Source organism: Papio anubis, chromosome 4 (genome assembly GCF_008728515.1).
Source record: "Papio anubis isolate 15944 chromosome 4, Panubis1.0, whole genome shotgun sequence".
NCBI classification, from domain to species: domain Eukaryota; kingdom Metazoa; phylum Chordata; class Mammalia; order Primates; family Cercopithecidae; genus Papio; species Papio anubis.
The window spans coordinates 105,100,907-105,127,930 of NC_044979.1; the positions used below are offsets into that span (position 1 = coordinate 105,100,907).

General features: G+C 35.6%; 1 protein-coding gene across 1 annotated transcript in view; it reads right to left on the reverse strand.

Annotated features, from left to right (window-relative positions):
• Window positions 1–8,794: 8,794 nt before the first annotated feature.
• The window catches only part of TBX20 (T-box transcription factor 20), a 55,106-nt gene continuing 36,876 nt past the window's right edge, over window positions 8,795–27,024 (reverse strand). Inside the window, exons 7-8 of the mRNA XM_003896110.4 lie at window positions 13,770–13,882; window positions 8,795–12,070 (exon numbers count right to left, since the gene is read on the reverse strand). Of these exons, the coding sequence (XP_003896159.1) occupies window positions 11,730–12,070; window positions 13,770–13,882 (454 nt within the window). The 3' untranslated portion in view covers window positions 8,795–11,729. The remainder of the gene's footprint in view (window positions 12,071–13,769; window positions 13,883–27,024) is intronic.

Sequence of the window (27,024 nt, forward strand, 5' to 3'; positions counted from 1 at the left end):
TATTGTGTGGGAGTCTAAGTCTCTTTGTAGGTCTCTAAGGACTTGCTTTATGAATCTGGGTGCTCATGTATTGGGTGCATATATATTTAGGATAGTTAGGAGCTTACTTATTTTCTAGGTAATTTCAAATTGGTCTGTTTATAAATGTTAAAAGATCCTTTCAAATTCTTCTTCAGCAAGTTGCCTCCACTAAAAAAGTGTCTTTGGACGTGTTTATTTTATAAAACAACTGCTTCAGTCTAAAACCTTTCTTGGGTTTACATATCTTGGATTGTCTCATTTTTAAATAGCATATTTGCTGCTGTTGAATAACTTTACAGAGCCTCTTTAAATTCATATTGGATGCAGGTGCTTCATCAAGGAGAAAGTGGAAAGACACCAACTTGCCATGAAGCATACAGCAAGTTTAGATATAAATGCATATGTAAGTAATACTTTGCACTTAGCTGTCTTTTGGACTATGGGAGAAAGGCATCTGTAATAACAAGTTGGAATTTCAAAGAGTTCCAATCTATTTTCTGTGTCCATGAGGGGGCTATCCACTCCCCACTCCTAATCACCCCCCCAAAAAAAAAAAACTCAAAACCAAAAAACTAGAGCTCTGTAAGCCACCCATGCCCTGGTCATGTAGTGCTCCAGGCCTATATCAGATAAGACATACCTTATAAACAACTCCAAGCCTTTATCAGATAAGACATGCCTTATAAAGGCGTGTCTTATTCAAAGGGAGGGAGGTGATCCATAAATTAATTGGGAGATTTTTTCAGCTCCAAGTAGAGAGACTGCACAATTGCATACTACATGCACATTCATTTGAACCAGATTGGTACTCAGTTATCACTGTTAAATGACTTAACCAACATATACACAACTATACTTATATACATGTACCATGCCCCCCACATCTACAAAATCCATTTTTCCCTGGATTTGATGGTAATATACCATGTACAAACTCCATCATATTGAGATTATTTTTATTTACCACCAAAGTAACTAATATAAGAATTACTACATTCAATATTAATAAGCAAAAGCCTCTACTATATTAGTCCATTTTCCCCATTTAGTAAAAAAAAAAGTGCAGCTTGCTGCCAGTGCTCATTTAATTTTACATAAACACTTTATTTGAGGCTGACGCAAATCTGACTGATTTTCAACATGAAAGTAAAATATAAAAACTGTTCTTGGCCGGGCTTGGTGTGGCTCATGCCTGTAATCCCAGCACTTTGGGAGGCCGTGGCGGACGGATCGCAAGGTCAGGAGATCGAGATGAGACCATCCTGGCTAACGTGGTGAAACCCCGTCTCTACTAAAAATACAATAAATTAGCCGGGCATGGTGGCGGGCGCCTGTGGTTCCAGCTACTTGGGAGGCTGAGGCAGGAGAACGGCTTGAACCCAGGAGGCGGAACTTTCAGTGAGCTGAGATCATGGCACTGCACTCTAGCCTGGGTGACAAAGCGAGACTCCATCTCAAAACAAAAACAAAAACAAAAACAAAAACAAAACAAAACAAAACTATTCTTGGAGTTATTTATAAACAGAATTTGTCTCTAATCCTAATGTAACAGAAATGTAGATGATGATGTTACAGTAGGATTAGAGACAAGTATTTTGGGGGCAAACAGGAAATGATTTAAAGAATGAGTTTCAGAGTATTTCTCGGCATATTAAATGTAAAACATAGTAAAAGTGCCAATGATACATAATGAATCTGTGTGCTGTGTTTTACATTATATTTTAGCTTAAGATTGAACTTTGATTATAATATAGAGATGAAGATATATCACTAGACTAGGCCCAGTATGCTTTGGGTAATTTACTTTGTTTCTCTAGTTCTGATTTCCTCAACTATAAAATACTTTAGATGACATGGCCTAAATAAGGTCTTTTAAACTTATTTGATTCTAGTTGGTATTTGTACACATATTTAGGTAGATGCACCTGCTGAGTCATACAGTGGCCTGTACTAAGATCTCTTTTTACCACTTTTTCCCTTCCCTCCTCCTCTGCCTCCAGCTATGTGTTGAGACTCCACCCTGAGGGTCTTACTCTGCAATCTATCCCGCAGTTTGTCCTCCAGTACCTACACTTGTCATTGCCCACCCAGAGGGCTGAACTCATCTCTCTCTCATCTCTTCCGCCTAGCCCCAACCTGGCCTCTCCCTTATCCCTGCCTTTATTCCTCTGATTCCTTCTCACCTGTACTGCCCAGTCTCTAAGTAGGATGGGCCTCCTTGTTCCTATTTTCTGATTACTTCTATCTACTAGCAGCCTAAATGGCAACTAGAGAATAAGGAGAGTGAGACAGCCCTAAATAAATAATAAGTATTTATATCAAGACCACCAGATTTGTTAGGGGCAGCAGAGCTCTGCTTTCACACAGGTATGGACCCATCTCCTAAAGATAAATATGGAACTTTAAAATGCTCTCCTCATCTTTGCTACCATCTGTTGAAACTCTTTTTGAGATACTTATCGGTGACAATTTATAATCCATTAGTAGAAAAACCATTGAGTTTTGCAGCTTTTATATTTCCTAATTAAGGCTGTATACCTGGGTTCAATAAAAGCAAGGTAGACTTTTTTTAAAAAATTAAAATTTGGAAATATTTAAAGGGCTAGTGCAGTGTCTCAGTTATAAGTGTAAACAGAATTTAAATCTCCACTATTCCTAAGAGAAACCCCATACCCACTTGCAGTCATTTCCATTCCTCCCTCCTTCCAGCCTCTGGCACACACTAATCTATTTTCCATCTCTATGGATATTTCTATGCTGGACATTTCACATGCATGGGATCATATAACATGTAGTCCTTTTTGACCGGCTTCTTTCTCTTAGCATCCTGTTTTCAAGGTTCATCCATGCTGTAACATTTATTGTACTTCATTTTTTATAGCTGAATAATCTTCCATAATATGGATATGCTGCATTTTATTTATCCATTTGTCAGTTGATGGGCATTTGGGTTGTCTCCACTGTTTGCCTATCATGAATGATGCTGCTATGAACATTCGTGTACAGGTTTTTGTGTGGACATATCTCTTCATTTTTCCTAGGTGTACACCTAGGAATGGAATTGCTGAGTCATATAGTAAGTAACCTTTTGTTTATCCTTTTCATGAACTGCCAGACTGCACCATTTTATATTCTTACTGACAATATATAAGGGTTACAATTTCTCCATATATATATAATTATAATTATAATTATAGCCATTGCAGTGGTTGTGAAGTGGTATCTCATTGCTGTTGTTGTTTTACTAAGAGGCTATTTTTAGAGCAGTTTTAGGTTTACAGAACAATCGAGTAGAGAATATAGAAGTCCCATATATCCCCTCTCCCCCACCCTGGCAGTCTCCCCTATTATTAAACTATTGCATTATTGTAGTGCATTTGTTACACTTGGTGAACCAATATTGGTGCATTATTGACTAAAAAGTCCATAGTTTACATTACGGCTTACTCTGAGTTGCACAGTTGCATGAATTTTGACAAATGCATGATTTCATGTATCTACTATTACAGTAGCATCATAGAGTTATTTCACTGGCCTAAATATCACCTGTGAGCCATCCCTTCATTTCTCCCTCTCTCCCCCCAAACCGTGGAAACCACCGATCTTCTTACCATCTCTGTAATTTTGCCTTTTCCAGAATGTCATATAATTAGAACCACCCAGCATATAGCCCTTTTTTCACAAGCAATATGTATTTGAGATTCCTCCAAGTCTTTTCACAGCTTGATGGTGCATTTCTTTTTATTGCTGAAAAATATTCCATTGTATGGATAACGAATGTACCACAGACTGTTCATCCATTACCTATTGAAGGACATCTTAGTTCTAAGTTTTGGCAATTAATGAATAAAGCTGCTGTCAACAGTCATGTGCAGATTTTTAAGTGGATATAAAATTTCAACTCACTTGGGTACATACCCAGGAACATACTTGCTAGATCATATGATAAGACTATGTTAGCTTTGAAAGGAGTTGGCCAACTATCTTTTTAAATGGCTGTACCACTTTGCATTCCACCAGCAATGAATGAGAGTTCCTATTGCTCCACATCCTCACCAGCATTAGTGTTGCTAGTGTTTTGAATTGTAGCTCTTCTAATAGGTATGTAGTTGTAACTCATATTTTAATTTGCAACTCCCTAATCACATGTGATGTTGAGCATCTTTTCATATGCCTATTTGCCATCTGTATATCTTTGATTAAGTATCTGTTCAGAGAGATCCTTTGCCCATAATTTCTTTCCTTATTGTTGAATTTTAAGAGCTCTTTGTATATTTGAAATACGAATCCTTTATCAGATATGTGTTTTTGCAAATATTTACTCCCAGGGTGTGGCTAGTCATTTTATTCTCTTAACTATGTTCTTCACAGAAGTTTTAAATTTTCATGCAGTCCATCACGTTAATTTTTTTGTTACTGGATTGTGCTTTTGGTATTGTACCTAAAAAAACAAAACTACCTAGATTTTCTCCTGTTACTTTCTAGAAGTTTTATAGCTTTGCATTCTGTATTTAAGGCTATGATCCATTTAAGTCAATTTTTGCAAAAGATTTAAGGTCTGTGTTTAGACTTATTATTTTGCATGTGGATATTCAGTTGTTCTAGTACCATTTGTTGAAAAGATTATTATTTCTCCACTGAATTGCCTTTGTTCCATTGTCAAAGGTCATTTAACTATATTTATATGGGCCTAGTTCTGGGCTCTCTGTTCCATTTATCTAATTGTCTATTCTCTTGCTAATAGTACACTGTCTTTATTACTATAGTTTTGTAGTAAGTTTTGAAGTTGGGTAGTATAAGTCCTCTGACTTTGTCTTTCTTCTCCAACACTGTGTTGGCTATTTTGGGTCTTTTGCCTTTAAATAAACTTTAGAATCAGTTTGTTATTAGCCACAGGTAACTGGCTCGAATTTTGGTTATGTTTGCATTGAATCTATGGATTAAGTTGAGAAGAACAGATATCCTCACAATATTGAGTCTACCTATCCATGAACATGGACTATCTCTCCATTTATTTAGATCTTCTTTGATTTCTTTCACCAAAGTTTTGTAGTTTTCCTTATATAGCTTTTGTGAAAATTTTATTTATACCTATTTGTTCTTTTTTCTATTTTAGTGATGATATAACTTTATTTCAAATTCCAATTGTTCACTGCTGGTATATAGGAAAGCAACAGTCTTTTTAAGTATTAATCTTGTATCCTTTAACCTTGCTATAATTCAACCTTGCCATAATCACTTATTAGATCTATGAGTTTGTTGGAAGCACATTATTTTCTATTTTAAAAAAAATCAATAAAAATAGGAAGGAAAAGATCCATTAAAACTCCAAACAAACCGAACAAATAAACCCACTTTTATTATGCATAACATAACTATCCAGGAGGACAAAAAAATGAATTAATCAAAGTAACTGCTCAACATATCATTTGGCTATATACTCGTAGTTGAGTAGTACAGAAACAATGCAAACAAACCCTGACCTCTTTTTAGAAGGTTTGTGTATTGTAGTTGTACAGGTGAAGCAATCCGAAATTAGTTTTAAGTGTATGGTAGAGTTGAGTAAATAAATATGTAGAGGTAATTGTTGAGCCTTCTTCCACTGTATTCCATACAGATATGGAATGGGGCAAAGCAAGAAAAGAGGACTCTGTGGGAGTGCATTGGAACTGGAGGTATCAGTATGAATTCATGATTTCTAACACAATGGGAATCCTTCTGTCAGGAAAGACAAAGACAGGCTGAAGAGCTATACTATATTTAAGGAGACTAAAGTAGCATGATGACTAAATGCAGTATGTGATCTTGAAGTGGGTCTGTACTGAAGAAAAGATACGCTACAAAAGACATTACTGGGTCATTTGATAAATCTGGAATACAGATGATACATCACAGTATTGCACCATTGTTAAATCTCCTGAAGTTGCTAACTCTACTGTGATTATTTAGTGAAATCTTGTATTTAGGAAATACACTTTCAATTATTTAGAGATAATGGGGCATGACATGCTACTTACTCTCAAGTGGTTCAGAAAAATAATTTGTATATATTACATATCTATGCAGGTGCATGTGTGTTTATGCACACACTACTCACTGCAAATGCACACGATAAAGTAAATGGGGCAAAAGCTTAACAATTGTGAATCTGCATAAAGGGTGTATAGGGTTTCTTTACGGTCTTCTTGCAACTTTTCCATAAGCATGAAATTCTTTCAAATAAAATATTTCTAAAAGGTTGCTGTTAGTCATGCACAAAAAATTTAAGGGTAATAGAGTAGACTTTTGAAAGCAGGAGGTATGATAACATCAAATATTTTGAAGGACTGTCATGTGGAAGGAGGATTAAGACTTATAATTTGGCTAATCTTATTTGGTGTCATTCTGGTTTGTGTAATATCATTACAGCATATCCAAGTGCTCATGGCTGAAATAAAATACAGGAGTTTTTAAGTTTTATGGAGTCTTCAGTATAATTCAGTACAGAGAGGTGCAAAATCATGTGATTCTGAGGGTTCATTGGGTAGCATACACGAGTGAAGGGCACTGAGTGCAGAAAATGGAAAATGGTGAGAACTTGAGAGCAATGTCTTTTCCAAATGCTTTCAAATGCAACTAAAGACAAACCCAAAACACTGTGCAGTAATCCCAGGCTGTGTCCAGCCTGTGAGTGGCCAGTTGGAACCCACAATCTTATCTAATCCTTTTTGTCAGGTGAGGAAACAGGTACCAAACATCATAAAACGTGTAAGAGAATGAAAGGTGTAAATGGGTGCATATATATTTAAAAAAAAAAAACACCATTTTTAATGAAAGAAACTAATATCCACACATTTGTACTTATGTACAATTGGGGTAATATATAATTTTAAGCTGTTTACAAATAATATGTAATGCTTCAAATATTACATAAGGTTGATAATATATTTCTAGCAGAAATAAATATATTGCACTTAAAAAGAACTGCATTAGATGTTACTTCATAGTATTAGGCTTATAACTTTTTTCATAAAACATTTCCCATGCCCTTCCCCCCACCCCCAGCACACACATTTCATTACAGTGACTGTTCTCACGCAATTCATTAAGCAAATGAACACAGCAAACAACAGAACTGTGATAGTGTCTACTAAAGAGGCTATATCCAATTTTATCCTTTAGGAAATAAAACAATTTCTTTTACGTTTCTGAAAATAAGGGAGGAAAAAATCCAACTAAACACAATATTTTAATGAACTAGAAGTAAAATACAACTTGTATTTTTTGTCCATATGTATGATTTCACAAAAATGATTTTGTTTTCTTATCAAGATATTTCATTTACAAAGGAGAGGGTAATGAAGTTATTTGAGGGAAGGACAGAGAAAGGGCTAGAAAATACATATGGAATATTTGCCGATCAAATATTTATAAATAAACCTTTCCATATTTAAGCATTCTGAAGAAAGGTAAGTCTTGGAATATTATAATTGGCATAGAATATGAGTAGCAAAGAAAGGATTTGATGGTTTTCTAAAGTTTAAGGAGTTTGTAACCTTCCCTTTGCGTGTTTACAAAAAAATCTGTAATTCTAAAATAACATAAAAACTTCTATAAAACCCATCCTCCAGCCAGGCACAGCTCTTTAAAGGAGAAAGCTGAAAATCTTATCATCTATCCAGTGATTTGTCTAGATTTAGGGTAGAGTATTGCTTTGTTTGTAATAATTATCAATTTCCTACATGTTTAATAGTGACAACAGTTTTTCTTACTTAGTCACTGGAAGATTAAGTTGTTTTTCTTGCAATTTGTTACTCTGCACATTACATAACTGGATTTTTTGAACTTTTTAGTTACTGAGTCATGGCTAAGCTTGACTGAGTATTTAATGGGGTGTAAAGTCATTTCATCCTCTTTATTCAAAAGTGATTTTTCTCAATATAAATCAGCTTATATTTAAGCAGGACAGCCTTTCAGGCTGTTTATCCCAACATCCTTTTGAAAAAGGCAGCATGGGATAAGGATGCTTTACTTCTAAGAATATTTATTCCTTGGCCTTTCAGAGGGTTTTTTTTTTTTCTTTTTTGGTGGGAAGGGAGCAGTTAGAGAGGAAAGTGTGTGTTGTGGCTGGAGAAGCAAAATGACAGAGATATGGATAAGGAGGGGAGACCTTGGAATGCCCCAGAAGTCAGTGTAACTCCTACAATATAGCTGTACACAGGGCCTTTGCTAGATGATGATTCATCAGGAAGCTTCTTAATATCTCTTACTCTGTGCCCACCTACTAGGAATGACGGTAGGCCTTCTGGACAAGTTACCATTGTTATTAACTCAAAAGATCCAGCAATACAATATAAGCTCATTAATCTACATCTTGTTAACTAATAATCTGTGATGTGTTAGACAAGTTGGATATGTTTACCTACATATTGCTAAGGGTAGACAGAGGAGAGGAGAAGACTAAGTTAGTAAAAAAAAAAAAAAAAAAAAAAAAAAATTGAGGCTGGGCGCGGTGGCTCACACCTGTAATCCCAACACTTTGGGAGGCTGAGTGGGCAGATCACAAGGTCAAGAGATCGAGACAATCCTGGCCAACATGGTGAAATCCCGTCTCTACTAAAAATACAAAAATTAGCTGGGCATCGTAGCGCGTGCCTGTAATCCTAGCTACTCAGGAGGCTGAGGCAGGATAATTGCTTGAAACCAGGAGACAGAGATTGCAGTGAGCCGAGATCGTGCCACTGCACTCTAGCCTGGGAACAGACTGAGACTCCATCTAAAAAAAAAAAAAAAAAAAAAAAAAAAAAATTGAATCTACTCAGAATTATTGATATTTTAAAAACAAACCACAACTGCAAAACCTATTAAGTTCTGAATTAATTCCTCAGGATTAGATAAAGCACGTCTGGCAGGACCTCTTTTTAGCAGCACTTCCCATTAGCCATGCTTTTTGACACTATAATATACTCGTGGCTTGGGGAGAGAGGTGGGAGGAACCCTGAATATATGCCAAATATATTATAATTCATGGCCTTTATTATTCAATTGGCTTTCCCATTAAATATGTAGTTCTTGAAATTACTTTTGCCAGAATGGGCTTTGGAATTTTAAATACTAAACTCCCAAGGGTTTAATAAGAATCAACTACCAGGATACCTCAGAAAGGCCCAGGGAGGGGAAATTTCTACCCCTTGGTTTCCATGACTCAAGTGACTCTGATGAGGTTAAGCTCTATTTCACTTGTGCTTCTTTTCTCTGGTTCGGATAATACTTAAAAATATACATCCAATTTAGATTTTAGGTCTGACTAGTCTTTGTTTTCTCTAAGCACTCTTATTTATAGTCTTATATTGCTTAATTACAAAATAAAATTATGAAGTCAGGAAATACTAGTGTAAAACCATATTTAACAAAAACACACAAATATCTTTGAGACATGCAGATTGGCAGAAATGTATGTATTAAATGTATGTATCAAAACAGTATGTATTAAAACAATCTTTTCATCCTGTTTGAAAATAAAATTCAGACACAGATTTCACCTTAGTAGACCAGTAAGTTATCAGGGTATTGAGTAGCATTATGTAAAACAGCATCTTTTGTTATTCCTGCTTTAAGCAGCAGTACTCTATATTCAAAAGAGCACTGGCAACAGGCCAGCTATTAAATAGTAAACCCCTATCCTAGCTCTATGGATAGTTTAAACATTACTCATAACAGGTTTTTTTTAAAGAAATGACACCTGTACTTTGTTTGAAAACAAACTACCTGTGGATACTACAGCATAACATGCAACAAGTTAAAAATTAGCCCACAGTGTTTGCTGTAGGATCGTGAGATGCTTTGTTAACACAGCCTATGCTTTTCTGTAAGTAAACTTCAGAGTATAGTGGAGAATAGCAAGTGCAAAATCCAACAACAGCATCACCTAGACAGGCTGTGCCATGATGCCTTGTTTCACAGGCTGGAAGTGCCCACAAAAGCATGTGATATGGAAAAGGCTAACATTAAAACCACCAAATAAAATCCCACGGGAGTCTGATGTGATAAGTATATTGCATTTCCCCCAAAATACACTTCTACTGTCAGTAGAAATATTTCCCATCTCTTTTAACAGATTCAATACTTTTGTAGCAAGAAGAGTAGAATGAATATTACATACAAAAAATTAAATTAGAGTTTTGGAGAAATTTGCTAAGACGACAGGTTACATCCTGTAGTTGAAGTGCATTAAATCTGAAGTTGAAAAACTATTAATTTCATTAAATATGTTATTAGGGAAATAAATTGTTGCAAAATGCCAAATGTGTTACCCTGACTGTAAATGCTTATATATATATATCTATATATGCTGTTCAAAAACAATATAGAGGTCATATATAACTAAAATATAATTTGTTGCTATTATAAACATTAAAGGAAGGCTTAAGAAGATAGCAAAAGTTGAAAATAAAGTAGAAGAATGCTTTAGTTGACTTATAAGAACTGCCAACATTTCAGTTATGAAGCCATTATGTTATCAAGCAATTTAAGATTACAGACCTAGCAAAATGGTAAAGGAGTCACTAAATGTAACACAGTAAGGAAAAAGGCCAAATTAGATGTATGGACACGTTTCCACTCAGGAGCACAGGTTAAATCATGGCTATCCTGGCATTTAGAATGGTCATTCTCAAATCCTTGTCAATCAGTGGCAGCAACAAGAAGACAGATTTACTGAAAATGAGAATTTGTTCAGATGCATTTTAACATCCACAAGGTCTCCCAAAACTAAAGGAAAATGAAGGGACCTCTGGCACTAATGGCAGAGAGAAATCCTTTTGGAATAGAATCACCATCCTTCTGTTGCAGCTGTAAGTGAAAGCAAGCCTCACATAACATCATGCCTAGGCTTTGGAGTGTTCCTCAGTGAATTAGTCAGTAGTGTGTTTAGAACGCAGCCCAGAAAAATCAAACTTCAGTTTTACCATGTAATATAGAGAGGCTCTTGCTTCAAAACTGTACATGGAAGATTCTTCCTCCATAACCCTAGCCCCAACCCTAACTCTGGCAAGTATTGCAATAAAGAAAACTAGGAAGAAAGAAGACTATGAAAACCAAGCTTGTTGGTTACTGGCCCTTCAGTATTACAAATAGAACTTTGTGAGGTCATTACCATGTATTCATCCACAAAACAGGATGCATTAGCATTATCTCAGCTCCTTCCCCAGCAGACTAACACAAAAGAAAACGAAACATGCGTATGCTACGGCACTACAAGTATTTCTCTACTGGCTCCCCTTTTCTACAGGGATAAATTGACTTCAGTTAGTCATTATGGTCAGTATGCTATATAGTATGGCCTCTTTGAAGATTCTTTTATCCTGTGAAAAGCAGAAAGAAACCCTATACACAGTGATTTTATACATTACCGCATCAACACAGCGTTTTAACCATGAGGAATAATGCACTTTAAGATTTATCAGCCTTGTATTATTAAACTTTCAGGCTGGCTGAGAACTTTACATGGATTCTCTCCTGAACCCAAGAGCTGTCCCTCAACTACAGATGAATCCTGGTCCGTGGTGCATTCCCTCAGTGGTAGGTTTTATTGTGAGTCCAGCTCTCCTCTTTGATAGGTCCTGTGTCTCCTGGAAAGCCCCTGCTCCAATACCCCACATCCCACCCCCCAGCCCTGTCCTATATTTCCATACCCATTTGCGCATTCTGGGTCTCCATTTTTAGAAGAGTCATACAAATGGCGTCATCACAGCAGAGGAATGGCGTAGTCCTTGAATGGCAGCATAGGGCCCCTGCTGAAAATAGTGATGGTATCGTGGCATGTGGAATGAAGGGAATGTGGGGCCACTCCCTTGCATGGAGCTGGCAATGGCCGATGGGGTCAGAGGCATTCCCAGTCGGCTATATGGTGGCAAAGAACCCTGGATGGGGTGAGGAATGGGTGTTGCTATGGATGCTGTGCTGGTGCCAAGAGCAGTCAGGGACTGTGGGTGCTGAAACCCAGGAAAACTGGAAGAAGATGATACCCAGGAGCTGAGAGACAAATTATCAGATGTTGTAAAGGCTGACCCTGTAAGGAAAAATACTCATTAGACTGGAAACACTGTGTCAATGTACAGATCAAGAATTAAATTATCTGTAAAGATCCATTTGTGTTTAAGAATATTTAATACATCTGTAATTTAGAAAGACAAACACACATGAGATCTGCCATGAGGCAAATCCACCTTTCTAGATAAGAAGATGATATTTACACCTCCATGGAATAGAGAATTTACTAAATGGAAAAAGACAACTCATTGGATAGCCTGCAGCCTCCCACAGAGTGCCCAAAACATTAATACCCTGCCTGCAGTTAATGACCTGATTCTCTTAAAAGAAACTGCAAATACCTGATATCTGTTCTGACCTCTGTAATGTCATAAGGAAGACTGAATGTATTAAATCTCTTCCAAGCTGTCTGGTTTCCGAAACTGTTGTGAGAACCTAAGAAAGTAAGTTTTCCTACCACAGCATCCAGAAATGTAGAATAGAGTTGACACTGAATTTTCTGACTGTACACAGTTGACCCTTGAACAACAGCGGTTAGAACCGCATGGGTCCACTTACATGCAGATATTTTTAAATACAATTTACACTGAGTGTGCCTGACCCCTTTTGCCTCACTTTCACCTCCTCCACCTCTTCAGCCTCTACAACCTCCGAGACAGCAAGACCAACCCCTCCTCTTCCTCCTCTGCCAACTCAGTGTGAAGATGAGGATGAAGATCTTTATGATAATCCACTTCCACTTAAGGAATAGTAAATATATTTCCTTTCTATGATTTTCTTAATAACTTTTTCTCTAGCTTGATTTATTATTAGAATACAGAATGTAATACATGTAACACACAGGATATGTGTGAATTGACTGTTTAAGTTACAGGTAAGGCTTCTGATCAACAGTAGGCTATTAGTAGTTCAGTTTTAGGAAGTCAAAAGTTATATGCACATTTTGGACCACACAGGAGTTGGTTCCCTAACCACTGTGTTGTTCAACAGTCAACTGTAATACTAGTGGTTCACTTGGACTGAGTAATAAGAAATGTCCTATGTTTTCACGGATTATATAATTTCATATTAAGGACATAAAACAATGACAGAGGACTCTCTCCCCACACGAACTTCCCTGTTCCCAGAATGGAGCACCTCTGAGCTCTTTTCTCTGGACTCTCTTCCCAGATGCAGAGGGCTGCTCTCTAAGCCTTGGGAACAGAGAAACTTTGTTCAGTTCCTGCTGTCAACATTGGGGCCACTGCCTCTATGTATTATCCTTCATTAGGAAAATCCTCTTTTAAAAGTGTTTTCTATTTTGGTCTTTGATTCTAACAAATTGTTCCTGACACAGATGGAACAGATATATTCCCTGATTTTCAGATTATGAAACTGAGGTTCAGAAGGACTTGGGGACTGACCCCAAAGTTCAACAGCTCTTATGTACTAAATCATGGACAAGTAACTCCTGATCCCTGACTCAAAGGCTCAGTTTCTTTCACTAAGAAAAACAAACCACAGGAAACCTGCAGGCAGCATCATCGCCTATGATTCAAAGGCAAAATAATGAAATGTGTGAGAATCAGTGTAGGGGCTCTTCCTTCCCAGGGAGGCTCCTGAAATCCTTTCCGGGCATCGTGTACTCTGAGGACTGGCCGTCTCATCAACGACCTGCCCCCATTCTCCTTTAGGTGCTCTGGCTCCCAGCAATTCCATGGCCTTGGAAGCTACCTTACCTCGATTTGGGGTTGTCTGACTCTCATCCCCCAAGACATCTTCTTCTCCTCCATAGGTACGGATGGGTGAGCGCGCATAGGAATGCTTTTGAATCAGGCTCTCCACACTTTCCCTAGGTTAGAGTGACACATCACAGGTTAATTAAAATGTAAAGGACTCAGAGATAGAGAGAGGTCTTAGAGGTAACTCACTAATCAGTAAAGCCATTTTCTCAGCCAAAAAGCAACCACTGCACAGAAAGATGAAATTCAAAACATGTACATTTATTCTACTGTACAGTGACTCCTCAGAGACATGACCTCAGGTGTATGACTGCAAGCAAACATGACTGACTAGGACATGGACAATCCCCTGAAATACTTTAAAATGAAGGACAAAGGGGTGAACAGGAGCTATGAAACCTGACCACAGGAATATGGAATTCCATGATGTGAAAAATAATGGGTGAATGAATTTACTACAAGGAGCTGCAATGACTCTTCTTACTGACTTCATCAGCTAACAAATACAAAACAAATACTCAGTTGATACAAATTGCACTGATCCAACAACCAATGAAATGTTGGCAAAAAGTTCAAATTTTCATTAGTCATCAAAAGACTCTAATACGCACCAAGAAATCAAGCAAATTCATAGATTATAGTACAATATGGATAGTTTGGATAATGAACACTAAGATCCTTGTTGCTGTAAGACTGAAAATTACAAAAAACCCATGAAGAAAACACAAATGGCCAATAAGGAGTTTTAGCCTCTAGGTAAATTGGTACATTGTTTTGTAGATGGTCTTCCTCCCGTAACATAGTCCATCAACCAAAGAGTGAGGTTAACTTTAAAAAATAAAAAATTATTTTGGCATTGGACAATTTGACCTTCTGCTTTAAAAAACAAAAACAAAAACAAAAAAAGGCAGTACAATTTTAGCCAATTTATTTGCCAAAACTGCATACTGATAACAGATTAGTCTGCATGGCACACATTTCTGGAACAGCTGTGGCCCAAAGACCAATGCCAAACTGACCACCGAAGGACAAAAGAGGACTTATAAAATATGTGTTAAATAAGGAAGGACAAACAAAACACCACATTTCATATTGAGGGAATAAGCACAGCAAATAAAATGTCATAATAACTTTTTAAAATGTTAACACTTCAACATTTCACATAAGTATGCAAACTTTACCTGTGAAAAATTACTACCTAATTCATAGTAAATTTGGTGTTGTAGAAAGCTTGTATACCCACATAGATGAAGGCATTTTATAATATATAGTATGACTATGAGGACTTAAGGATATGCCTAAAAGGAAAATTAATTCTGCAACTATTTAAGTTATATCTCTATTCTCAAACGGTTTTAGAGTAAGAAGAAAGCACCACCTCATATTGTCAAAATAACACAGCATTAACACATAGGTGTCAAAAAGAATGAGGTCATTCCATATGTACAGATATGGAATAATTTTCAAGATGCAGTAAGTGAAAAAAGTAAAATACAGAATGATATGTAAAGTATGCTACCATTTGTGAAGTTAGAACACAGGATATGTATGTTCACATATGCCTGCACATGCATAGGATTTCTAGAATGTTCCAGTTTCCAGAACAAGAAACTGCCTAGAAGAGGTTGCCTCTGCGGAGTGAAACCAGGAACCTGAAGGATTGGAGTAGTGATTCTCAAATTTGTGTATATGTTTGAATCAACTAGGGATCTTGAAACAAACAAAAAAAAACTATATTAAGATATGATTAAAATACAGAAAGTGGCACATATTTAAAGTGTACGGGGCCGGGGCCAGTGGCTCACGCCTGTAATCCCAGCACTTAGGCAGGCCCAGGCGGGCAGATCACCCAAGGTCAGGAGTTCAAGACCAGCCTGGCCAACATGGCAAAACCCTGTCTCTATTAAAAATACAAAAATCAGCTGGGCATGGTGGTGGGCACCTATAAACCCAGCTACTCAGGAAGCTGAGGCAGGAGAATTGCTTGAACCTGAAGGCAGAGGTTGCAGTGAGCCGAGATCACGCCACTTCACTCCAGCCTGGACAAAAGAGCGAAACTCCATCTTAAAAAAATAAAATAAAAATAAAGTGTATAGTTTGATCAGTTTGGACATATGTACGCATCAGTGACAGCATTGCCACAAGTAAAATAATGAAAATATCTAACACTTACAAAAGCTTCCTCAAGCTCCTATGCTCCATGGTCCCCATCGCAACAAATCTTTCCAAGGAAACCACTAATATAATTTCTGTTTTTGCAGATTAGTCTGTATTTTCTAAACTTTTATAAAGATGAAATCTTATCTAATATATTCTTTTTTATCTGGCTTTTACTGAGCAGATTTTAAGATTTATCATGTTGGGGCATACATTAATATTTCTTGCTATGAGTAGCATTATATTACATGGATATATTATGGTTTATTCACGTATTGATGGATATTTGACTTGTTTCAGTTTTTGAATGTTACAAATGAGGCTGCTACACATATTTATGCATACTTTTTAATAAATGGACATATACTTTTATTTATCTTGGAAAGACACCTAAGGATGAAATGACTAAATTGCATGGTTAGGTATAAGTGCAATTTATAAGTGCCAAACTATTTGTCAAAGTAGTCATACAATTTAGCATTCCCACCACCAGTGTATGAGAATTCCAGGTCCTCTATACTCTCACTAACACCTGATATGGTCAACATTTAATTTTAGCTATTGTAATACGCATATGCTGGTATTCTATCATACTTTTAATTGTGTTCCCCCAATGACTATAATGTTGAACATCTTTTTCTGTGCTTATTTGCTTCCATATTTCTAGCTGTTAATATTCTGTTCATTTAAAAAATCAGGTTGTTTTCTGAGTTTTGAGATTTCTTTTTCTATTCTGGGCACTGGTGTTTATAGAATATATGATTTGCAAATATTTTCTTCTAGGCTGTGGCTTGTCTTTTCTCCTTCCTAAACAGTTTCTTTCTAAAAGCAGAGTTTTTAATTTTGATTAAGTGCAATTTATCCATTTATAATTCTATGGATCATGCTTTTGGTGCCATATTTTAAGATCTTTGCCTAACCTAAGACCACAAAAGTTTTCTCCTTATTTTTTTCTGAAAGTGTTATAGTGTGAGGTTTTGCGTTTGTGTCTATGATTCATCTTGAGTTAATTTTATATATGAATGAGTTATCAATTGTTCATTTTTGTGCTTATGAATATCCCATTATTTCAACATTATTTGTTGAGAAGACTGTCCCTTCTCCATCACATACATGTGGGTCTGCTCTTGGACTCTCTATTCTATTGATGTGTTTGTGGAACTTGACACCAAAACTATACTGTCTTGATTATCCTAGCTGAATAAAAGTGTTAGTACTTTTGACATTAGAATTAGTACTCTATCTTTTTTTTTTCAAAGTTGTTTTGGCTATTCTAGTTCTTTGCATTTCCATGTGAAATTTAATATTACTTTGTCAATCTCTACAAAGAAGACTTCTGTAATTTTGATCAGGATTATTTTAGATCTACATATCAATTTGTGCATAACTGACATCTTAATATTGCATCCTTCAAATTATGAACCAGTATATCCTTCCATTTCATTAGGTCTTCTTTAATTTCTCTCAGCAATGTTTTTGTAGTTTTAAGTACATACATCTTGCATATCCTTTGCCAGATTTATCCCTACTTTGTATTATAGTAAATACTGCTTTTTAACTTCAATTTCTGATATTCATTTATAATAGATAGAAATACAATTTATTTTTTATATTGATCTTATATTCTGTGAACTTGCCAAACACTTATTTGTTCTAGTGGGTTTTGGAGATTTGGGGTTTTTGTATAGATAATCATGATGCCTGTACACAAAGATAGTTTTACTTCTGTCTTTCCAATCACAATGACTTTGATTTTTCCTGACTTATTGCAATGGCTAAAACTACCTGTACAATGTTGAATTGGCAGTGGTAAGAAGGGCTGGGCACAGTGGCTCATGCCTGTAATCCCAACACTTTGGGAGACCAAGGTGGGCAGATCACCTGAGGTCAGGAGTTCAAGACCAGCCTGACCAACATGGGGAAACCCTGTCTCTACTAAAAATACAAAATTAGCTGGGCGTGGTGGTGTGTGCCTATAATCCCAGCTACTCGGGAGGCTGAGGCAGGAGAATTGCTTGAACTCGGGAGTCGGAGGTTGCGGTGGGCCAAGATTGAGCCATTGCACTTCAGCCTGGGCAACAAGAGAGAAATTCCGTCTCAAAAAAAGAAAAAGGAAAAAAGAATGGACTTGTTCTTTATCTTACAGAAAGCATTCAATTTTAAAGGTTAAAAATAACCTTTACCAGACTAAAGGTTCTCTTCTATTCCTAGTTTGCTGAGAGTTTTCAAGAATTGAGGTTGAATTTTGTTAAATGCTTTTTCTGTGTCTGCTGAGATAATCATATAGTTTTTAGTTTGTCAGTATGATCATTACATCCATTGAATTTCAACTGTTAAATCGACCTTCCATTCCTGAACTAGGCCCTAGTTATTTATGTCATATATTATCGTTTTTTAAATTCAATTTCCTAAAATTCTCTTCAGAATTTTTCCATGTATATTCATGAAGAATATTGATCTTTCTCTAGTTTTAGTATCAAGATAAGGCTAGTCTCATAGAATTAGTTAAAACTCTTCCTTCCTCTTCAATTTTCTAGAAGATTTCAGGTAGAATCGTCATTATTTCTTCCTTAAATGTTTGGTATCATTCACCAGTGAATGTGGACGTAGAGTTTTCTTTGTAAAAGGTTTTTAACTACAAATTCAAAATTATCAGAGTATCTGTTTTCTCTTGAATGAGCTTTGGTAGATTCTGTCTACAAGGAATTTGTCCATTTTGTTTAAATTGTTAAAATTTTAAGCGTACATGTTCACAATATTCCTTTATTATCTTTCCTTTTAATACCTGTAGAATCTGTAGTGATATTACTCCTTTCATTCTTGATTATGGTAATTTATATTTTCTTCCCTTATTTTCTTGGTCAGTTTGACCAGCAAACGGTCAATTTTATTAATCTCTGCTTTTTGTTTCATGGATTTTTCTCTACTGCTTCCCTGTTTTCTAGTCCATCAATTTCTACTCTGATATTTACTATTTTCTTTCTTCTACTTGCTTTGGGTTTCATTCACTCTTGTCCTAGTTTCTTGAGATGGAAGATGAGGTTATTGATTTAGGACCTTTCATTTCTAAAGTAGAGATGTAGCACTATAAATTTCCTGGAAGTAATGTTTCAGCAGAATCCTGCAAGTTTTTATATGTTGTATTTTCATTTTTATTCAGTTCAAAATATTTTCTAATTTCCCTCTTGATATCTTCCTTCCCGCAAGGGTTGTTTAGACATGTGTTATTTGACTTTCAAATATTTGGGGACTTTCGAGATATCTTCCTGTTATTTTTTCTAATATAATTCTATTATGGTCAGAGAGCACACTTTGTATGACTTCGATGCCTTTAAATTTATTGAGACTTTTTTTGTGTAGAGTGTATTATCTTTATAAACATTCTGTGTATACTTGCAAAGAAGGCATATTCTGTTAACTTTAGATAATATTTTCTTTTTTTTTTTTTTTTTGAGATGGAGTCTCACTCTGTCAGATCTCGGCTCACTGCAAGCTCTGCCTCCCAGGTTCATGCCATTCTCCTGCCTCAGCCTCCTGAGTAGCTGGGACTACAGGAGCCTGCCAACACACCTGGCTAATTTTTTTGTATATTTAGTAGAGACAGGGTTTCACCATGTTAGCCAAGATGGTCTTGATCTCCTGACCTCGTGATCTGCCCGCCTCAGCCTCCCCAAGTGCTGGGATTACAGCTGCGAGCCACTGCACCTGGCCTAATTTTAGATAATATTTTCTAAACATCAATTGGGTCAAGTTAGTTGATACTGTTGTTCAAATCTTCTGTGTCTCTACTCATTTTCTCTCTACTTGCTCTATCAATTATTAAGAAAGGGATATTAAAATTTCCAACTATGATTGTATATTTGTCTGTTTTTTCTTATACTTCTGTCAGACATAAAGATGTAGGACTGTATATTACCTTGAAGAATCGAGCCCTTTATTAGTATGAAATTATCTACTTTATACCTAGTAACATTCTTTGCTCTGAAATCTACTTTGATATTAACACAATAACTCTAAGTTTTTCAAAATTATTGTTAATATGCTACTTTTTTTCATTGCTTTACTTTCAACTTACGTCTTTACACAGAAAGCATATTTGATACAGGCAGCATATAATCAGGTCTTACTTTTTAATTCAAAGCAATCTCTGCTTTTTGAGATATTTAGTGCATTTATATTTAATGTGATTATTGATATAGTTAAGTTGAAGTCTGGTTATTTGTTTTCTATTTGTCCCATCTGTTCTTTGTTATATCTTTCCTCTTTCTTGCTTTCTTTTGGGTTTTCTTTAAATGATTTCATTTCATATCCTTTGTTGGTTTATTAGATATAACTTTGTTTTGTTATTTTCATAAATGACTTAGGATTTATAGTAAATATCTTTAAGTTGTCACAATCTGCCTTCAAGTGATATTAAATCTTTCAAGTTAGTATAAGACCCTCAAAATAATATATTTTCATTTCTCCCTTACAGCCATTGTGCCATTCTTGTCAAACATTTTATTTTTTACATAAACTCTACTCTAATTGTTATCATATTTGTTTAAAAGGTTAACTATCTTTTTAAAATATTTAATTAATAATAAAAAATTAATCTACTTATCCATGTAGTTCTTATTCCTGTGCTCTTCATGCCTTTGCTTACATCCACATTGACATCTGGTATAATTTTCTTTCTGGTTGAGGGACTTCCTTTAACATATCTGTACCGCAGTTTGCTGGTGGTGAATTCTTCGCCTTTTGTATGTCTGAAAAAATCTTTATTTTGCTTTTGTTTTCTTGAAAGATATTCTTGCTGGGTAAAGAATTCTAGTTAACAGAGTTGATTTCTCTTTCAGTACAGATGATCCCCAACTTGCAATGGTTCAGCTTACAAATTTTCAGCTTCACAGTGGTGCAAAAGCAGTAGGCATTCAATACAGTCCTCGGCTTATGATGGTATTATATCTGGACTCAGACACTTTTGACTTATATTTTCAATTTATGATGGGTTTATCCAACCATGACCCCATTATTAGTCAAATAGCACCTGTTCTTTAAAAATGTTGCTTCACTGTCTCCTCATTTACTTTGTTTCTGATGAGAAATCTGTTCTCATCCTTATCTTTGTTCCTCTTATGTAATATGTCTATCATTCTCTGGCTGTTTTAATATTTTCTTTATATCACTAGTTTTGTGTAATTTGACTATAACATAATTTGGTATTATTTCTTCTTGCTTTTTGAGCTTGGGTTTGTTGGGCTATTTTGGATTGTGTTTACAATTGTCATTAAATTTGAAAAATTTTTAGATTTTTTGGGGGGGTTATTTTTTGTCCCACCGCTCAACTACCTTTAAGGTCTCCAATTACACAGATATTAGGCCACTTAAAATTTTCCCACAATTGACGTGCTTTCAATTTTTAAAAATTTATCTTTGCTCCTTGTGTTTCATTTTGGATAGTTTCTATCACTATGTCTTTCAAGTTCACTAATCTTTTCATCTGCCATGTCTAATCTGCCAATAATCCCATCCAGTATATTTTTCATTTTACACACTGCCATTTTCATCTTTAGAATTGTGACTTTGATTTGTGGTAAATCTTCTACATCTCTCCTTAATTTCTGGAATGTATGGAATGTAATCATAAAAAGTGTCTGAATGTCCTTGTTATTAATTAGAATAGCTATGTGAGTTCTGACTTAATTTCAACTGATTATCTCTTCATTATAGGTCATATTTTTCTGCATCTTTGCATTCCTGGTAATCTTTAATTAGATACGAGGCATTGCCAATTTTGTCAGGTACTGAATTTTTTTAATTCTATTTATAAGGACATAAATATAAGACATGTGTTGAGGTTTCTTTTGGGATATAGTTAAGTTACCTGGAAATAATTTGATCCTTTGGGAGTTTGCTTTCAAGATATTTTAAGTAGGACTGGAACACTATTTAGTTGAGGGCTAATTTTTCTTCACTACTGAAGCAAAACCCTTCTGAATACTCTACCAAATGCCTTCTAAATCACAAGGTTTTCCAGTCCAACTGATTACAACAGGCATTATCTCTGGGTGAGCACAAGGTACTGTTTGTTTCCCCCTAATCTTTTCAGGTGCTCTTCCCTGCAGCCTCTGGTAGCTTCATCATATGGATTCCCTTAGCAAATCGCAGCTGAACACTCAAAAGGGATCCTCTATAAATCTTCGGAGTTCTTTAGGATCCTCTGTAGATCTTTGAGTGCTTTTTCCATGCAGCTTTCACCTATCCTATTGTCTTTCCTATGAATTCTCACTGTCTTGGTCTCTGCAAACTCAGCTCCAACCTCTCAACTCAGGGAGTCTGGTGGACTCTGCCTGTATTCTTCCCCACTGCCCTGTTTCCCATCCCTCAGAGATTATTGTCTTTTGTTGCCTGATATCCAGTATCATAAAAAGCATTGTTTTGCATATTTTGTATGTTTCTTAGTTGTTTCAGGCAATAGGGTATATTCGGCCTTTGCAGCTTTACCTTTACTAAAAGCAATGTCTCTCCAGGGGAACTTCTAAAAATTCCAAAGCCGATACCACACTCCATACCAATTAAATCACAATCTTTGGGAGTGGGACACAGGCTTCAGTAATTGTTAACATTCCCCCCTGGTGATTCCAATGAGCAGGCAAGTTTAGAAATGGAAGATAGATGTGCGGATGGATACTTTTCACCATATACTCCTGTATAACTTTTCAATTTTTGATATATGTATTATTTATTTAAAATTAATTTCACATTACAAAATGAGACTGTGATAACCCACCAATGAACAAAAACAAAATAACTGCTGGTCTAACACTGGTACTTTGGGAACCTATTATGAGTTGGTTAAAAAATATAATTATGCTGATTTTTAAATCAATGTAATTTATGTATGGTAAGCTGTGCTATATTTTGGAAATATCATGGGCTTTAATTTCACTTATCAAATGCATGAATGAATAGATGAGTAGGTGGATCATCTACAACCATTTTCACATTCTGGCTTTGTTACTTTCTTAACCTCTCTTCATCTGCAAATTGGGGAGCGTAACATCTGCCTCATAGGGCCACTCATTCATTGAAAAAAAGGTATTGAGTCACTACTATGAACAAGGAATTGAAGAGATAGCAAAAAAAAAAAAAAAAAAAAAAAAAAAAATCCCTGTCTAATGAGTGATGAGGGTAAAGAGAAAACTGGGAGTCGGGGTGAAAAGTAGGGGAGAGAATAAGAAAAACATGCAGTATATTAGATGTTGATAATAGTGCTATGGAAAATAAAAATAAAACAGAATAACAATAAGAAGCATTACTATAAGGATTAAATCAGAAAATGCATTTGAATTGTCTAAAATAGTGTCTGGCACATAGAACTGACAGTAAATTTAAGTGCCTTTAAACATATATCTAAAACAGGCAAAAATATTTTATCCTCTTAGATTATATTTTTTCCGATCTATTCTACCTGTCTGTATAATCCTAATTCAGAATAATGTGGTCCAAAAAAGAGGATTTTTCTCAGTGACTGAATGCTAAAGTCGGTGGAGAAATTGACTAGAATATTACTTGCAGTTCTATTACAAAACTATATCTGACATCAAAGAGAAATGTTAAGCTTTAGTGAGTCCATTATCACTTGTTTAAAAGTGTAACCTATTTTTAAATATCCCTTGAACAGACTTACTGAATCCCATGAGTTACGCTTGTTGAAGTGAAAACATTTTATCGTTCACTGAGAGGTACTGGTGAATATATTCAAAGCAAAAGTTAATGGGGAGGATAATTTGGCATAACATGGACCCTAATTAATTTACCAGCTGCCATATATTTTAATCTTTATATACAAACACCTGATAATGTTGAATCCCAGCAGCCTAAACAGCTGATGTTATTTACTCACAGGCTTAATTTACTACAATATTAGAGAGTGACTATCTTTTGAGGTCATTAAGAAGAAAGTCAAGTGAGCTGAGCAACCCCTAGTAACACGACAACTATAACATACATTCAAGCTGATGTCCTTTAAGTCTGAACCATAAGTCATATTAACAAAATTTTACATGAACATAGGAAAGAATTAGGTGCTGGTTGTTTTCACATGCAAAGGAACTTGTTTCAACATCTTGGAAGGTATTTTTTTGTACATTTATAAAGGATTTGCTATCCATGGGCCCAAATTCTGGATGGTATTTTTCTAAGGGGTATTCCTCTTCCCACAAATTGCATATAACTACTAAATTCGTGCGCTTAATATTTTTTTTAGAAAAGAGTGTAATAGTTACATCTCTAAAAAGCACACTTAATAAGATCATTTAAATATCTTTCACATAACACACACAAGACAAATAATTTCCCAAGTAATACAGTGAAACATTGTGAAACATTTTGCTTTTCTATAAGAACATTATATTCATTTTGCCCTGGCTAGATCACTGGTATCATTACTTACGCTAGTCTCTAGGAGGGGAAAAAGAGGGATTTTATTGAAATGATTTACTTGTGTCAGGCCTGGAAGTGAACTGAAAGCAATGGCAGTTCTTATATAAAGGACGGCATAATTGAATTATTGCCTTTTAAGTGATTGAAAACAGTGGTGCATATCAGGGCCATCTCTTCGAAGATGTTACAAAGAGAAGTCAGGCCATGTTGTTTACTTTATGTCTAATCCCTGTTTCCAGCAGAACGAAAAGTGCAAAGAATTTGTTTAGCCTAGAAGCCCACTGTGAGAATTTCTAAAATGCTGTACCCTGAAAAGTGAGGATGACTCACCAAACAGGTCAAGTGATTTTGGTATCACAAGCTATGACAGTATCTTGTAATGCTAGTTCTGTCACATCCCAATGGAACAGACTGTAGTTTTAGTAGACTTACCTTTGGATTTAATAGGTAGATAAAATGGGTACTGTTATTAAAAGTCAGTCTTTCTAACATCTAATGCTAAATATTTTTTCTAGGCAAAAAAAAGTGCATCATTACCTTATTTGATCTTTAAAAACATCTCCTCTGACTACTTTGTAACCATCAATTTCAGAAACAGTACACATGTCAGAGACACAATCATGGCCAGAAAATTGGCAAAACAGGATCACTACAATGATTATCGTGCTCTGCCAAAACATTCAGAACCATTTGAAGTCATTTGGACTATTTATTCAAACTCTAGACAAGCAAAACCAGCACTCTTATCAGTACTGAAACCGGTTGCCCTTCCTCTATCTTTGAAACTAAAGTGCAAATTTCTGAATGCTCAAAAAGCAAAACTTTCTCTTCCCCTCACATTCTCCTTTGCAAAACCACCGTTCCTAACACAGTCCTCTTTTACTGCAATTACTAGGTTGATGGCAATTATATGTTTTCAGGTCTGTCTCCACTACTACACTGCTGGTCCTTGATTGAAAATAGTAATACTACTTTCTTGATCTAGGCAGATCTCAGACTAAAGTCTGAGAACTAGAAGCACCTGGAGGGTTCATCAAAGGACAGATTGTCAAGCACCATCCTAGAGTTTCTGTCTCAGTAGGTCTGGGGTGTGGCCTGAGAAGGTGCTTCTCAATATGTTCCAGGTGCTGCTGATGCTGCTGAGAACCACTGCCCTAGTGAAGTGGTTAGGGGCATGTTTGCTGGAGCAAGTCTGCATATCTTGAACCCTGCCCAGCTACTTGCCAGCTGTGTGCTCGTGGGCAAATTACTTCACTTTTTCATGCCTCCCTTTTCTCATCTGTAAAATAAGGATATTAATATGATCAAGTTCTTAGAGTTACTAAGATTAAGTGAATTAATACACAGAGAGCTTAATTGGTAGCTGACACATAAGTGCCAATAAATGTTTATAGATAACAAAATTAAACTATCTTTATTGTTATTATTGAGCATCAAGATCACGTGTTCCAGAAGCTGCTTACATGATCATAATCATTTTAGATGAACTTGAGACTACCAGTCTCTATAACTTGCCATGCTTCGTTTAAACCTTCCTTCCTTAGACACGCCAGAGACGAAATTAATATTAAGTGTTATTTCAATTTACATTTCTCTCCTAAATATAGACCTGGCAAAACTGTGTTCAAGGAGAAAATGTCAAATCCATTAAAATCAAATATAATTTGTAAAAAACAAAATATATAAAGTTGTTTTTGGTCATTAATTTGTTCATTTTTATATCACATCTTACTGAGACTGTAAATAACTCCTTGTCACAACATTTTTCTAAAGATTGATGCAGATATATTATAAATTACTGGAAGACAATGTATCAATATTCATAACTTCCACAAAATACTTAATAAATGAAAACTTTAGATAATACAATTTAGGAGGTATTATAAATCATTAATTTTAATTTGAGAACTGAAATATACAATCCATTTTGGAAAAACAAAATGATTCTAACTTAATCTTTGAAAAAGCTTTTAGGTTTTAGTTTATTTCTAATTATTTGACTTAATCTTATTGATTTTTCTTTTCAGTAATATACATTTCTGGTTTTGTATTATCATTAGAAACTTAAATAAGTAAACTGTACCACCGAAAAAACCCAAAAACTATTATGCTTAGTTTTCTAAGTTGTATGACTATGACAACCAAATAAAAAGTCTGACAAAGTACAGATTACTCAGCTCAGAAAAAACATCAGTAAACTGTGAGGCAGGCAACAAATATTCTTCATACACAGATAGAAAGAAAGACACAGCAAGAAAAAAGGGATAATTTACAACCATAAGTTAATTGTGAATAACTCTATCAAACTCACTGGTCTGGCACCTTCAATTCATACCATTTTATAAAATAAATGCTTCCTCTAAAAAGCTGTGGATAAATGAGTAGCATTTTAAGTGCAGAAACACATCTTGCTAACTAAAAAATTTTGTGGTGACCCCTTCTATAATTTGAAAATAAATTAGTTCTGTATAACACCATTCCTTCTTTCTTGCTATTGTTGTCAACGGATTTTGATTTTATTAAATTAACATACTTTATTTAAAAGCAGACTTGTTTTGAGATAGAGTTTCGCTCTTGTTGCCCAGGCTGGAGTGCAATGGCACAATCTCGGCTCACCGCAACCACCACCTCCCCGGTTCAAGTGATTCTCCTGCCTCAGCCTCCCGAG